The 13,819-nt window shown below is 43.4% G+C and overlaps 1 protein-coding gene across 1 annotated transcript in view; it reads left to right on the top strand.

The window, feature by feature from the left end:
• Positions 1-13,819, top strand: part of LOC109881902 (type II inositol 3,4-bisphosphate 4-phosphatase-like) — a 340,632-nt gene that overhangs the window by 316,520 nt on the left and 10,293 nt on the right. Inside the window, exons 17-20 of the mRNA XM_031828224.1 lie at positions 7,064-7,239; positions 9,795-9,918; positions 11,212-11,338; positions 13,279-13,419. Of these exons, the coding sequence (XP_031684084.1) occupies positions 7,064-7,239; positions 9,795-9,918; positions 11,212-11,338; positions 13,279-13,419 (568 nt within the window). The remainder of the gene's footprint in view (positions 1-7,063; positions 7,240-9,794; positions 9,919-11,211; positions 11,339-13,278; positions 13,420-13,819) is intronic.

Below are 13,819 nucleotides of genomic sequence, written 5' to 3'. Positions count from 1 at the left end.
CATGGCTCTACACCCATAACAATGTCCTATAGCCTAGTCCCAGATCTATTGGTGTTGTCTTGCCATCTTGAGATCGCCTACATACAGTTATATAGTCCTGCAATACCAACCAGAAAGACTTCCATAGAGTCCTGGATGTATTTAGATGGCACAAGCTCTCGTCCGGTCTTAACTCCTTCTCACCATAGGGTGGCAGTCACATCCCACGACAGCCAGTATTTGGTCTGCACAAAATCTGCACACACACACTCAAGACTCTCAGAACTGACAGAATGAAGCACAGGAGGTTGGTGGCACCTTAGTCGGGGAGGACGGGCTCGTGGTAATGACCGGATAATACAGCTAAATACGTCACACGTGATGCCATTCTATTCGCTCCGTTCCAGCCATTATTATGAGCCCTCCTCACTTCAGCAGCCTCCTCTGGAATTAAGGTAAGAAGGAGAGAGTGCATAAATAACCACAGAGAAGTGGAGCAAGGACCTCTTGTTATTCACACCCAGACGTTATCTCCCCTGCATCCAATCAAGTCTTCTCTCAGGCCTCTGCTCAGACGAGGGCGTGTCGTGTCCCTACTAATGCCAAGTGGTTGGCAGATTGGTGCAAGCTTAAGCCTGACTGGGCGAAGGTGTTGGCTCCCGTATCAGGATAGTGTGCGTGTGCATGTTGGTGAATCATTACTGTGTATGAGCATGGCAGCCGATCTAGTGACACGTCTTTGTCCAAACATTCACAGAGGTAAGCAGGACCTGCAGCATTTTATTAAGGTAGAGAACAGACACAGGGAGTAAGCAGGACCTGCAGCATTTTATTAAGGTAGAGAACAGACACAGGGAGTAAGCAGGACCTACAGCATTTTATTAAGGTAGAGAACAGACACAGGGAGTAAGCAGGACCTACAGCATTTTATTAAGGTAGAGAACAGACACAGGGAGTAAGCAGGACCTGCAGCATTTTATTAAGGTAGAGAACAGACACAGGGAGTAAGCAGGACCTACAGCATTTTATTAAGGTAGAGAACAGACACAGGGAGTAAGCAGGACCTACAGCATTTTATTAAGGTAGAGAACAGACACAGGGAGTAAGCAGGACCTGCAGCATTTTATTAAGGTAGAGAACAGACACAGGGAGTAAGCAGGACCTACAGCATTTTATTAAGGTAGAGAACAGACACAGGGAGTAAGCAGGACCTACAGCATTTTATTAAGGTAGAGAACAGACACAGGGAGTAAGCAGGACCTACAGCATTTTATTAAGGTAGAGAATAGACACAGGGAGTAAGCAGGACCTACAGCATTTTATTAAGGTAGAGAACAGACACAGGGAGTAAGCAGGACCTACAGCATTTTATTAAGGTAGAGAACAGACACAGGGAGTAAGCAGGACCTACAGCATTTTATTAAGGTAGAGAACAGACACAGGGAGTAAACAGGACCTACAGCATTTTATTAAGGTAGAGAACAGACACAGGGAGTAAGCAGGACCTACAGCATTTTATTAAGGTAGAGAACAGACACAGGGAGTAAGCAGGACCTACAGCATTTTATTAAGGTAGAGAACAGACACAGGGAGTAAGCAGGACCTACAGCATTTTATTAAGGTAGAGAACAGACACAGGGAGTAAGCAGGACCTACAGCATTTTATTAAGGTAGAGAACAGACACAGGGAGTAAGCAGGACCTACAGCATTTTATTAAGATAGAGAATAGACACAGGGAGTAAGCAGGACCTACAGCATTTTATTAAGGTAGAGAACAGACACAGGGAGTAAGCAGGACCTACAGCATTTTATTAAGGTAGAGAACAGACACAGGGAGTAAACAGGACCTACAGCATTTTATTAAGATAGAGAATAGACACAGGGAGTGGTCATCCTCAACTGTTTGAAGAGAAAGGGAAGATTAATGAGGGTTTCTTCTCTGTGGCGCTGTTCAGGCCGAGGGCTGTGATTGGTCCAGCCAAGACTCCCATTGACAAGGCATTGTGGGAGTTTGTCTGTTTTGACAGGGACCAGTGGGAAGAGGGAGGGTTGAATGTGTGTATAGTGTGTTTTCAAAACGAGATGAGGCATGATTTGTTTGGCAAGGGGAACCCCACCCAAATCTGCTTTGTGTGGGGTTGGAGGAGATGTGTGTGTGTGTGTGCGTACTTGTTTTCAATTTGTGAGTGAAAGAGAGAGAGTGAAAGGGAGCAAGAAAGGTGAGGGGGAGTGTGGGATTAAAGAGATGTGATGAGCTTTTCCTGGCTTTTGTTGACATAAGCAGTCAGTGGGGAAAAAACGATATTAAAAGTTTTTCCACAATGGTGTTCCTCACACCATCACATGTAGGCTTCGTCACAGCATTGGAGCCATGGAAGAAAGGGGGATACCTAGTCAGTTGTACAACTGAATGCATTCAACTGAAATGTGTCTCCTCTGAATCAGAGGGGTGCGGGGGCTGCCTAAATCGACATCCATGACTCCTGGGGAACAGTGGGTTAACTGCCTTGATCAGGGACAGAACGACAGATTTTTACCTTGTCAGCTTCGGGATTCGATCCAGCAACCTTTTGGTTACTGGCCAAACACGCCTACCCGCCAGGCTACTTCCCACCCCCATGCAGAATACATAGGCAGCCGAGTTCCTTTAAAAAAAATTGAATCCATGGACAACACTGCCCCCTATTGACCATCACTTGCCCCAACATCACAGTGCGGTGGCCTCCTGGCATAGCCACGGGAAGTAGTTTGGGGGTGGGTGCGCTGAAGACATCTTTATTGTCAGTCCATTAATACAGGACTAGTAAAGGCCCACTACACTACTTTTGTTATAGAAAAAAAGCGTCCTAACCCGGACGACGCTGGGCCAATTGTGTGTCGCCCCATGAGCCTTCCGGTCACAGCCAACTGTGGCAGAACCTGGGCTCAGACCCAGAATCTCTGGTGACACAGCTAGCACTGCGATGCAGTGCCTTAGACCACTACTCCACCCGGGAGGCCCTCACTTGCACACAGTTTGATAGAACTCGGCAGGTAGGTTGGCCCAAACATCTTGGAGAACTAACCACAGTTCTTCTGTGGATTTAGGCAGCCTCAGGTGCTTCTCTCTCTTCATGTAATCCCAGACAGACTCGATGATGTTGAGGTCAGGGCTCTGTGGGGGCCATACCATCACTTCCAGGACTTCTCGTTCTTCTTTACGCTGATAGTTCTTAATGACTTGCACTGTATGTTTGGGTTCGTTGTCATGCTGCAGAATACATTTAGGGGCAATCAGATGCCTCCCTGATGGTATTACATGATGGATAAGTATCTGCCTGTACTTCTCAGCATTGAGGAGACCATTAATTCTGACCAAATCCCAAATTATCCCAACTCCATTTGCAGAAATGCAGTCCCAAACTTGCAAGGAACCTCCACCATGCTTCACTGTTGTCTGCAGACACTCATTCGTGTACCACTCTCCAGCCCTTCGGCGAACAAATTGCCTTCTGCTACAGCCAAATATTTGACTCATCAGTCCAGAGCACCTGTTGCCATTTTTCTGCACCCCAGTTCCTGTGTTTTCGTGCATAGTTGAGTCACTTGGCCTTGTTTCCACGTCGGAGGTATGGCTTTTGGCCGCAAGTCTTCCATGAAGGCCACTTCTGACCAGACTTCTCCGGACAGTCGATGGGTGTACCAGGGTCCCACTGTTTTCTGCCAATTCTGAGCAGATGGCACTGCTGAACATCTTCCCTTTGCGAAGGGAAGTAAGCATGATGTGTCTTTCATCTGCTGCAGCAAGTTTCCTTGGCCGACCACTGAGTCTACGGTCCTCAACGTTGCCCGTTTCTTTGTGCTTCTTCTAAAGAGCTTGGCCATCTGGAAACCCCTGTCGGCCTTGGCATTTCTGCCTGGAAGAGACCTGTCTGCCTTAATGTCTGCCTGGGAGAGACCTTGCTGATGCAGTATAATTACCTTGTGTCTTGTTGCTGTGCTCAGTCTTGCCATGGTGTATGACTTTTGACAGAAAACTGTCTTCAGCAACCTTACCGTAGTTGAGTTTGGTTGTTCCTCACCCAGTTTTATTCCTCCTACACAGCTGATTCTGTTTCAGTTAATGATTGTGTTTCAATCTACATATTGAATTGATGGTCATTAGCACCTGTTTGGTATGATTGTTTAATCATACACCTGACTATATGTCTACAAAATCCCGGGCCTTGTGCAGGTGTACCTAGAAGAATTGATGCTGTTATGAAGGCAAAGGGTGGTCACACCAAATATGGATTTCATTTAGATTTGTCTTCTGTTCACTCACTTTGCATTTTGTTAATTGATAAATATAATCTATTAACATGTCTATTTTTGAAAGCATTCTTACTTTGCAACATTATTTCACATCTGCTAAAACTTTTGCACAGTACTGTATGTTTTCCAGTTTCTTGAAATACTTTGCAAATGCAACTTATTTCGATGTAAAAACTGAAATGGTCTTCATTCCTTTTCCATTTCAATAGACATCTTATCCAGAACAACTTACAGTAGTGAGAGCTTCCATTTTCATACTTTATTGTACTGGTCCCCCGTGGGAATCAAACCCACAACCCTGACATTGCAAGCACCAACGGATCATCACAAACCACTTGATGTCTCAATGTACTTCATTTCTGTATTCTGCATTGTTTTCCTTCATGGTGATGGAAAGTCAACAGGTACAAACCTAGATGACCAGCCTATGTACAATACAGTAATGTACATTTACATTAAGTGGTTTGTAAGGATGGTAAATTAGTACTGCACAAAAATTGGTTGTTTTCCATGTTATCCCATGTTATTCCATGTTAATTTGAAGGTAGACCTTGAAATACATCCACAGGTACACCTCCAATTGACTAAAATAATGTCAGTTAGCCTATCAGAGGCTTCTAAAGCCATGACATAATTTTCTGGAATTTTCCAAGCTGTTTAAAGGCACAGTCAACTTAGTGTATGTAAACTTCTGACCCACTGGAATTGTGATACAGTGAATTATAAGTGAACTAATCTGTCTGTAAACAATTGTTGGAAAATTACTTGTCATGCACAAAGTAGATGTCCTAACCGACTTGCTAAAACTATAGTTTGTTAACAAGAAATTTGTGGAGTGGTTGAAAAACGAGTTTTAATGACTCCAACCTAAGTGTATGTAAACTTCTGATTTCAACTGTATATTAGTCCACTACAGAGGTCTATATCAGTCCACTACAGAGGTCTATATCAGTCCACTACGGAGGTCTATATCAGTCCACTACGGAGGTCCATATCAGTCCACTACGGAGGTCTATATCAGTCCACTACGGAGGTCTATATCAGTCCACTACGGAGGTCTATATCAGTCCACTACGGAGGTCTATATCAGTCCACTACGGAGGTCTATATCAGTCCACTACGGAGGTCTATATCAGTCCACTATGGAGGTCTATATGGTCGCTAATAATAGTAAAGGCCCAGTGCACTACTTTTGTGAGAAAAATATATTTTCAAAAAATTCTATATTTTTGTATTCATATATTTGGTTTTATTCAGATTTTTAGGGGTTGCGGGGGGGGGCCTCCTGGTCATCTTTAGTCTGTCAAGCCAGACAATCTCTTATCCTTTCACGTCTATGAAAACAGTCAGTCTGGAAATGGACCAGGAGACATGGAACAGTCATTATGAAACACCAGCCTCTTGGGTTCATACTGCAGTATCCAACAGTCATTATGAAACACCAGCCTCTTGGGTTCATACTGCAGTATCCACCAGTCATTATGAAACACCAGCCTCTTGGGTTCATACTGCAGTATCCACCAGTCATTATGAAACACCAGCCTCTTGGGTTCATACTGCAGTATCCACCAGTCATTATGAAACACCAGCCTCTTGGGTTCATACTGCAGTATCCAACAGGCATTATGAAACACCAGCCTCTTGGGTTCATACTGCAGTATCCACCAGTCATTATGAAACACCAGCCTCTTGGGTTCATACTGCAGTATCCACCAGTCATTATGAAACACCAGCCTCTTGGGTTCATACTGCAGTATCCACCAGTCATTATGAAACACCAGCCTCTTGGGTTCATACTGCAGTATCCACCAGTCATTATGAAACACCAGCCTCTTGGGTTCATACTGCAGTATCCAACAGGCATTATGAAACACCAGCCTCTTGGGTTCATACTGCAGTATCCAAAAGTCATTATGAAACACCAGCCTCTTGGGTTCATACTGCAGTATCCACCAGTCATTATGAAACACCAGCCTCTTGGGTTCATACTGCAGTATCCAACAGGCATTATGAAACACCAGCCTCTTGGGTTCATACTGCAGTATCCAATAGTCATTATGAAACACCAGCCTCTTTGGTTCATACTGCAGTATCCACCAGTCATTATGAAACACCAGCCTCTTGGGTTCATACTGCAGTATCCACCAGTCATTATGAAACACCAGCCTCTTGGGTTCATACTGCAGTATCCACCAGTCATTATGAAACACCAGCCTCTTGGGTTCATACTGCAGTATCCACCAGTCATTATGAAACACCAGCCTCTTGGGTTCACTCCACTTGACCACTACATTCCACTACATTCTCAAACCTCACTAAAGCTGGATGGACTTTCTGCCTTGACCCCTACCTTGACCCCTACCTTGACCCCACTGATGTTTGATATATATTTGCTTCAGATAAGTTTTGAATCCACAATTGTTTCTAAATTGGAGACCCTAGAAGCTAAACAAACTATCTAAACTATGAACAAATAATTTAGATGCAACTAAATTCGATGTGTTAGAGCTGCAACCAGCTGCAAAACATTTCTCAAACATATAAACAAACCACTGAAAGGGTGTTCAGTCCTTTGAGAACATACCGTAACTGAAGTTTTGAAACATTCTTCAAGATGCCAACCTAACATTTTCATCAACAATTCTCATCGTCTTTAATGCTGATGCATTTCTAGGCTCCTTAATCAGCACAACTAAAGATGTAGTGAAATCAGGACACATCAAGATTCCAACATAAACTGTGTAATATATGGTTCTCATGTCTTCTGACATGTCTCTCTGTATGTTGCAGAAGGGGATTGGCGGGAGCAGCTCTGCCCTCTGGTGGTGAGGTTGAAGGAGTGCGTCGCGGAGGTGGTGGTGCGGGCCAGGAGGGCCATGACCTTCGTCCTGCTGCAGGAGGCGGCCTGCAGCATCCCCCAGGGACTGTTCCTCAAGCAGAGGAGGGATGTGGTCTTCAGTCAGGCGGTAGGTGGCCACCTGTGAAATGAGGACTCCACTTTGGAAACAGCCTATAGATATTTGTTGCAATTGATTTGTCATGTCAAGGCTCTTTAACCAATGCCAACGTTTTTCAGCTGTTAGGAAGCTAGTTATGATGTACAGTATCAAACCACCATTCAACGGCATGTGTTTGTTTACATAATTTACACAAGAGATTAGTTAGCATTTCACTGGCTATGTTTCTACTGAAACACAGCTCCTAATCCTAACATAATGCAGTAATTGGAAGTGATCCAGCAAGTCTTTGAAACTGACCCGGCAGCAGCTCAGACTACTTGCATTGATTGTTTGAATTACCTTGTAACCTAGATAAACAAGTATTTTATGAGCTGATAATGCATTAGAATGTCATAATGTTCCAGACATAATCTCTGCAGCAGGGGGTCAACTCCGTCCACAGTTGGGCGGTAGGCTTTTGTGTGAATTAGGGCTGAACCCCATTAGTTGACTGGAATGACATGGACCTCTGCATTTATTTTTGGCCAAGTGTTTCTGTAATTACACAAAGACAAATATAATTGTGCCCATCTCAGTGAACTAATCCATTGCGAAGGCCTAGACTAAAAGCCAATTTATGTTTGATCTGAAAATGTGGTCGGAGGCTCCATATGGAAGGTGTGAGGCAATTATGGAGCCTCCAGAGGCACGCAGATGCCAAGTCGAGCTCTGTACCACATCGCCATGCACCTCTTAAATGTTGTAACAATGCAGAGGGCTCTGTATAGCTCTGCATTGACATGATTGGTTGACGGTAGTTGGGGCCGGTACATCCTGTATAAACACAATCTCACTTCCTTGACAACTTCCTTCACAACAGCTCTTCACTGCTCCGTGAAGCTCAAGAAGTATGAATGCCCTGACTTCTGCAGAGGCCGTATCACAGTAAATGCTGCATGGACAATGCAGACGTTGGATTGACCACGCAGCACCCAGATGCACAATGCACTTCTCTCTCCAGAATGAGCTCTCTCCCGTCAATTTGTGCACATTCATTTTTCTCAACTTCATTGTGTGTATTGTTTACGGTTGGTTGTTAGTGTATATCCCGTTTCATTACATATATCACCAGTAGTACATTTACCATCATTAATTCCTATCATTTCTAATATACAATGTCTGATAGTATTTCTGATTGGCTCAATACACCACCCCTAATGAGCTGTGGAGCTTCTCAAAGTAACCTTTTCTTCACCTCAGACAGCAAGCAAACTGTCTTTTTTGTGTTTTACATCTGTTGAGAATGGCAATAGTTCCTCAATGTATTTGAAAAATCTTTCCAGCTCTCTCCCTTTTGGTAACCACTCAGCGTGAAAGGGAAAAATGTCGTGCTCTGATCCAGTGGAAACATCATAAAATAGTTCTACCTGATTTCTCCTTATCAGTGCTTGACTTGGACTTAAATAGGTTCCCATACTCATTTTGGGTGCGGCTACTGTTTTATATTTAAGTGCAGGAGCTCCACAATACTTTTGACATAATATTCACAAGCATTAGAACATTCTAGGTGCTGCTACTAGCTCCGGTGAGCTCCTGCCCAAGTCAAGCACTGCATCTTTTCCCATGGGCAAATACCCTCCAGCTGTGTCTGTCTCGAGCTCACTGGAAATGGGCCCCAGAATATTTTTTTTATCACGATATTTTCTATCTGCAGGCTGCAATGAAGGCCTTATTATAAATTAAATGAGTCTTCCACGTAAATGTGCATAGAACAACTATAACTGGCACACAGATCAGTAGAAAGGGTAAGATAAATTGGCATTCCACATGAGAATGGTTGCAGACTCCTCGTGTAGCTTATTACCGGCAACTTCAGGAGAGTAACGGACGAATCTGCGAAAGCCAGCAGGAGCGAGAGAATGGTTGGGTCAGGTTAAGGTTTTTTTCTCCTGGTTATCTAGATCTCTGGCTCCCTCTTGAGTAATTTGTGTGTTATTTAATCAAACAGTAAGCTTAAAGCATCTGACAAGCTCAATGCATATAGTTGATTTTATTGAAACACATTTATTGAAACACATATTTTTTGGGGCGGGGAGTGTGAATGCCTTACCCTTTGCCCAACTGGATCCCAACTGGATACAGAGATAAAAAATATATATAAATGGATGATGTGGATAAATTATATAGTGTGCCGTGTTGCTTTTTGATTGAACCCTGACGATGTGCCGTGTTGCTTTTTGATTGAACCCTGACGATGTGCCGTGTTGCTTTTTGATTGAACCCTGACGATGTGCCGTGTTGCTTTTTGATTGAACCCTGACGATGTGCCGTGTTGCTTTTTAATTGAACCCTGACGATGTGCCGTGTTGCTTTTTGATTGAACCCTGACGATGTGCCGTGTTGCTTTTTGATTGAACCCTGACGATGTGCCGTGTTGCTTTTTAATTGAATCCTGTGTGTGTGTGTGTGTGTGTGTGTGTGTGTGTGTGTGTGTGTGTGTGTGTGTGTGTGTGTGTGTGTGTGTGTGTGTGTGTGTGTGTGTGTGTGTGTGTGTGTGTGTGTGTGTGTGTGTGTGTGTGCAGCTAGCTGCGTTGGCGTGTGGTTTCGTCATGAGGCTGTACGCGGGGATGGAGGATAAGGGCTTCCTCAGGCAGCTCCACCTAGTGGGCCTGGTGGCACAGTTTGAAAGCCTGCTAAGCACCTACAGTGAGTACTCTAGTAGGGTCAAAGGTCTACTGTCTTACACACTGATCTAAGGTCTGTTTTTGCATTTACACCCCTAACAGTGGAGTTTAGGATTGAGGGAAGGTAAGCTCATCCGAGATCTGTGTCTAAGGGTAACTTTTACCTAAAGGATTACCCAGTTTGAAAGGTCCTTCAAGATTAACAAAGAGTACAGGAAGTTGTATAACATGCTTTTATACAGTAACGCACAATTAATAAAGATGGTACCAATTGATAATTGTTTGTACCATTTGTCATAATTGTGCATTACCATGATAGAATGTGTAATGCAGTTTAAAACCATTATATTTCCATAATCCACCTCTATGCCATTGTATAAATTAGGCAATACCATGGTATTATTTAGGTGCATGGCAGTACCATCATACTTCAAAGCTAAAACCACAGTACATTTCCATGATTCAGATCTATACCATGGTGTAAATGATGCAATACCATGGTCATATTTAGGTACAATGGTAATTTCATGGTAGTACCATCATACTTCAAGGCTAAAACCATGGTACATTTGCTGAGATTAAGACTGTACCATGGTATTAGTGAAAATACAATAAGGTTACCATGGTTATGAATTAAAGTACCATAGTGGTACCATGGTACATTTTTGTAAGGGATAGTTTGAAGGCATGTACTGCAGAAAGATTATCTGGTTACATTGGAGACTGCCTGATTCACTGACTAAAAGTCTCATCAAAGAGAGAGAACTTCTACGATCAAGACAAGATTTTTTTTTAAATGCCTCAGAAGATAACAAAGCACTTCATGTAGTTACTTTCTTCTGAACTTGTTTATGGTACTTTCTAGTACGTCAAGCTAGTTTACAGAGTATCTAGCTAACTAGCCAGCTAGCTTTGTACCTATGAATTGTTAATCTTCCATTGTTTAGCGAAGTAGCTAGCTGGTTGATGTTTTCCTTCTGTAACCAGGACAGATTTAAGTAACAATCACCTCCCTAAATGCTGTTTACATTGATATCCATACTGAATGAAGCAGTTATGGACCTCATGGGCACCCTTAACTTTTCACTTAATTTAAGAGGGAATTCACCTTAAAATTATTTGTGCAATTGACTTAAAGTTAAGGAAACTTTAAGGGAAATGTTAAGGGGAAATTAACTTAAGTTGTTTTATGCAACTGGGCCCTATTGCCCGTTTTGTTGCCCAGTGTATTTCTCATACTATGACCCGAACAGATTGTCTACTTCAAGAGAACAGTAAGTAACCTATAATTGACTAATTGGTGTTTCTGTTACAGGTGAGGAGATTGGCATGCTGGAGGACATGGAGGTGGGCATCTCAGACCTGCACCGGGTGGCCTTCAAGATCACCCAGGCCAAGACAGACAACCCCTGTGACCTGCAACCTGTAGTCATCGGCAGGCGGTGAGACTCTATTACCCAGCATCCTTTAACCAGTGGTTTTGTCATTACATGGGAGATTACATAGTGTGAAATAGTTTTTTTTTTTTTAGATCAGCTTGTGGACTTCATACATCATATCATATCATACTGTAATACAGAGTAAGACATTATTATTGATCCAACTTGGCAAATTGTTTTGTCAGGTGTATCAGGTGTATAGCTTTTCCTATTCTCTCTTGGACAGATCTCAGTAAACATAGCTAGTAGCGAGAAATGTGATGGGTGGAATAATGAGTAGCAGTGGTTCCTGTGTTTGGGTTTTTCGTCACTGGTTATTTGGACAAATCATGATTTCGCAGGTGTTAGCCTATTTCAAATTTAGAAAGGGGAGTGCGCCTCCCGGGAGGCGAAGTAGTCTAAGGCACTGCATCGCAGCGCTAGCTGTGCCAGCAGAGATTCTGGGTTTGAGCCCAGGCTCTGTCGCAGCCGGCTGCGCCCGGGAGGACCATGGGGCGGCGCACAATTGGCCCAGCGTTGTCCAGGTTAGGGAGGGTTTGGCCAGAAGGGATATCCTTGTCTCATTTTGCACTAGCGACTCCTGTGGTCGCCAGGTGTACGGTGTTTCCTCCGACACATTGGTGCGGCTGGCTTCCGGGTTAGATGTGCACTGTGTCAAGAAGTAGTGCGGCAAACAGTGCGGCTTGGTTGGGTCGTGTTTCGGGGGACGCATGGCTCTCGACCTTCGCCTCTCCCGAGTCCGTACGGGAGTTGCAGCAATGAGACAAGTCTGTAACTACTAACAATTGGATAACACAAAATTGGGGAGGAAAATGTTGTTTTTTATAATGGGGAGGGCACATTTAGCCTGTAGAGAGGCTGGAGCTCCCCGTTCTGGTTCCGCTCCTCGTTCTAGCATCTCTTCTCTTAACACGTATGGACCCAGAACTTAATCGAGCAGCTGACCAATTACATGAGACTTTAGTTCTGGGTTAACCGAGATTAAGCTTTTCCAATTTAACCAATTCTACCTACTGATTGAGGTGGTGTAGATGATAGTCTACTTATTCCGAAAGCAGTAGACATACTGCAGCGAATTTGGGAGGTAACCAGGGTTGAAAAGTCCTTAAAAACATTTTTTCAAAAACAGATTTTCCATCTGACAATAATGAATAGGTTAACTTCCACATGACTTACAGTGAGCCATTTCCTGTTATCCAGGCTAATCTACTTCAAGTCGATTGTAAAAAATAAAACACCTGTTTTGATTGGTCGTGACTCATGAGTCAAAAGTTAAATAGGCAACAAAGTCTATATCAATAAAGATGATTTGTGTTAGGAGCTTTTCTCAGCATGACACAAAAAATATTGTATAGCAGATCATCAAAAAAATCAAAAATCAAAAAGTGAGACATTTGGTTTTCATTATTTCGTTATTTGGAAATATCCCACTGAAGCCTGACTGTGTTTGTTTAAACAACTGATCCTGTATCTCAGTAACGGGAGTTGCAACACATTTGTCTTAATGCTGACGTGTGCTGTTAACCAGTAAACCTGTCAGATGGGTGATAAATAGTGAAGAAATACTATCAGACCAATCAGTACCATGTCAAGGCCCAGTGAAAGTTGTGTGGACATCACGCCATCCTACTTACTGTAACTTCAGACTCCACCAAGCCTCTGTTCAGGCTTGTGCTCAGATTTGAAGTGTTAAAAGAATGGGTGTGAAGTGCTTCAACGTTGGTATGTGATGCTTTCATGTCCACGCATATCAAATCTCTGTTTACACTTTCTCTTTCACACTTCGCTCCTCCCTCCCTGCCTCTCTCCTTCCTTTGTTCTTTCCTTCTTTCCTTCCTAACTTCCTTCGTACCTCCAACTCTCTCTCTCTCTTTCCCCTCCTCCCATTTTCCCTTCCTCTCCCTCTCTCCTTCCCTCTCTCCCTCCCGCCTACCTCCCTCCAGCGACCATTATACTGTAGAAGTGCCATTACCACGGCTGGCCTTCCAGACGTTACCCCATGAGATCAAAGAGGGCAAGGCGTTGCAGGTTTACCCGGTGCTCTTCAACGTGGGAATCAACGAACAGCAGACAATAGCAGACAGGTACTGGAACACTTTTCTCTTTTACGGGCGAATCATACTTTAGTACCACTTTAGTTACAAATGTTCACTTATTCTCCCATTGACATCAGTTCATGATTAAGTGACATTTTGACTGAAGTAGAAGTTCAGTCAACCAGCCTTTACTGATCCCTCAGTTTCTTCTTACACACTATGGGAGAAAAAAACATTTGTTTTGGATGAGATTATGTTGTCTATAGAGTCATTTCCCATCATGTACCCAAGGTCATTGTCACCCAGTGTAATGTTATCACCTTTGGAGCATCGAATAGGATTGTTTCTATCCAGCCAGTAAGCCTGGTTTGAGACAGGATATCGTGGCCATGATGTTAGGCTCACATTCAGAAAGAAACTGTGTTAGTGGTCATTTATTGCAATCATT

This window comes from Oncorhynchus kisutch, linkage group LG7, assembly GCF_002021735.2.
Source record: "Oncorhynchus kisutch isolate 150728-3 linkage group LG7, Okis_V2, whole genome shotgun sequence".
In the NCBI taxonomy this organism is placed as follows: domain Eukaryota; kingdom Metazoa; phylum Chordata; class Actinopteri; order Salmoniformes; family Salmonidae; genus Oncorhynchus; species Oncorhynchus kisutch.
The sequence above is the reverse complement of the archived record's forward strand: the minus strand, read 5'-3'. Positions and strand labels throughout refer to the sequence as shown.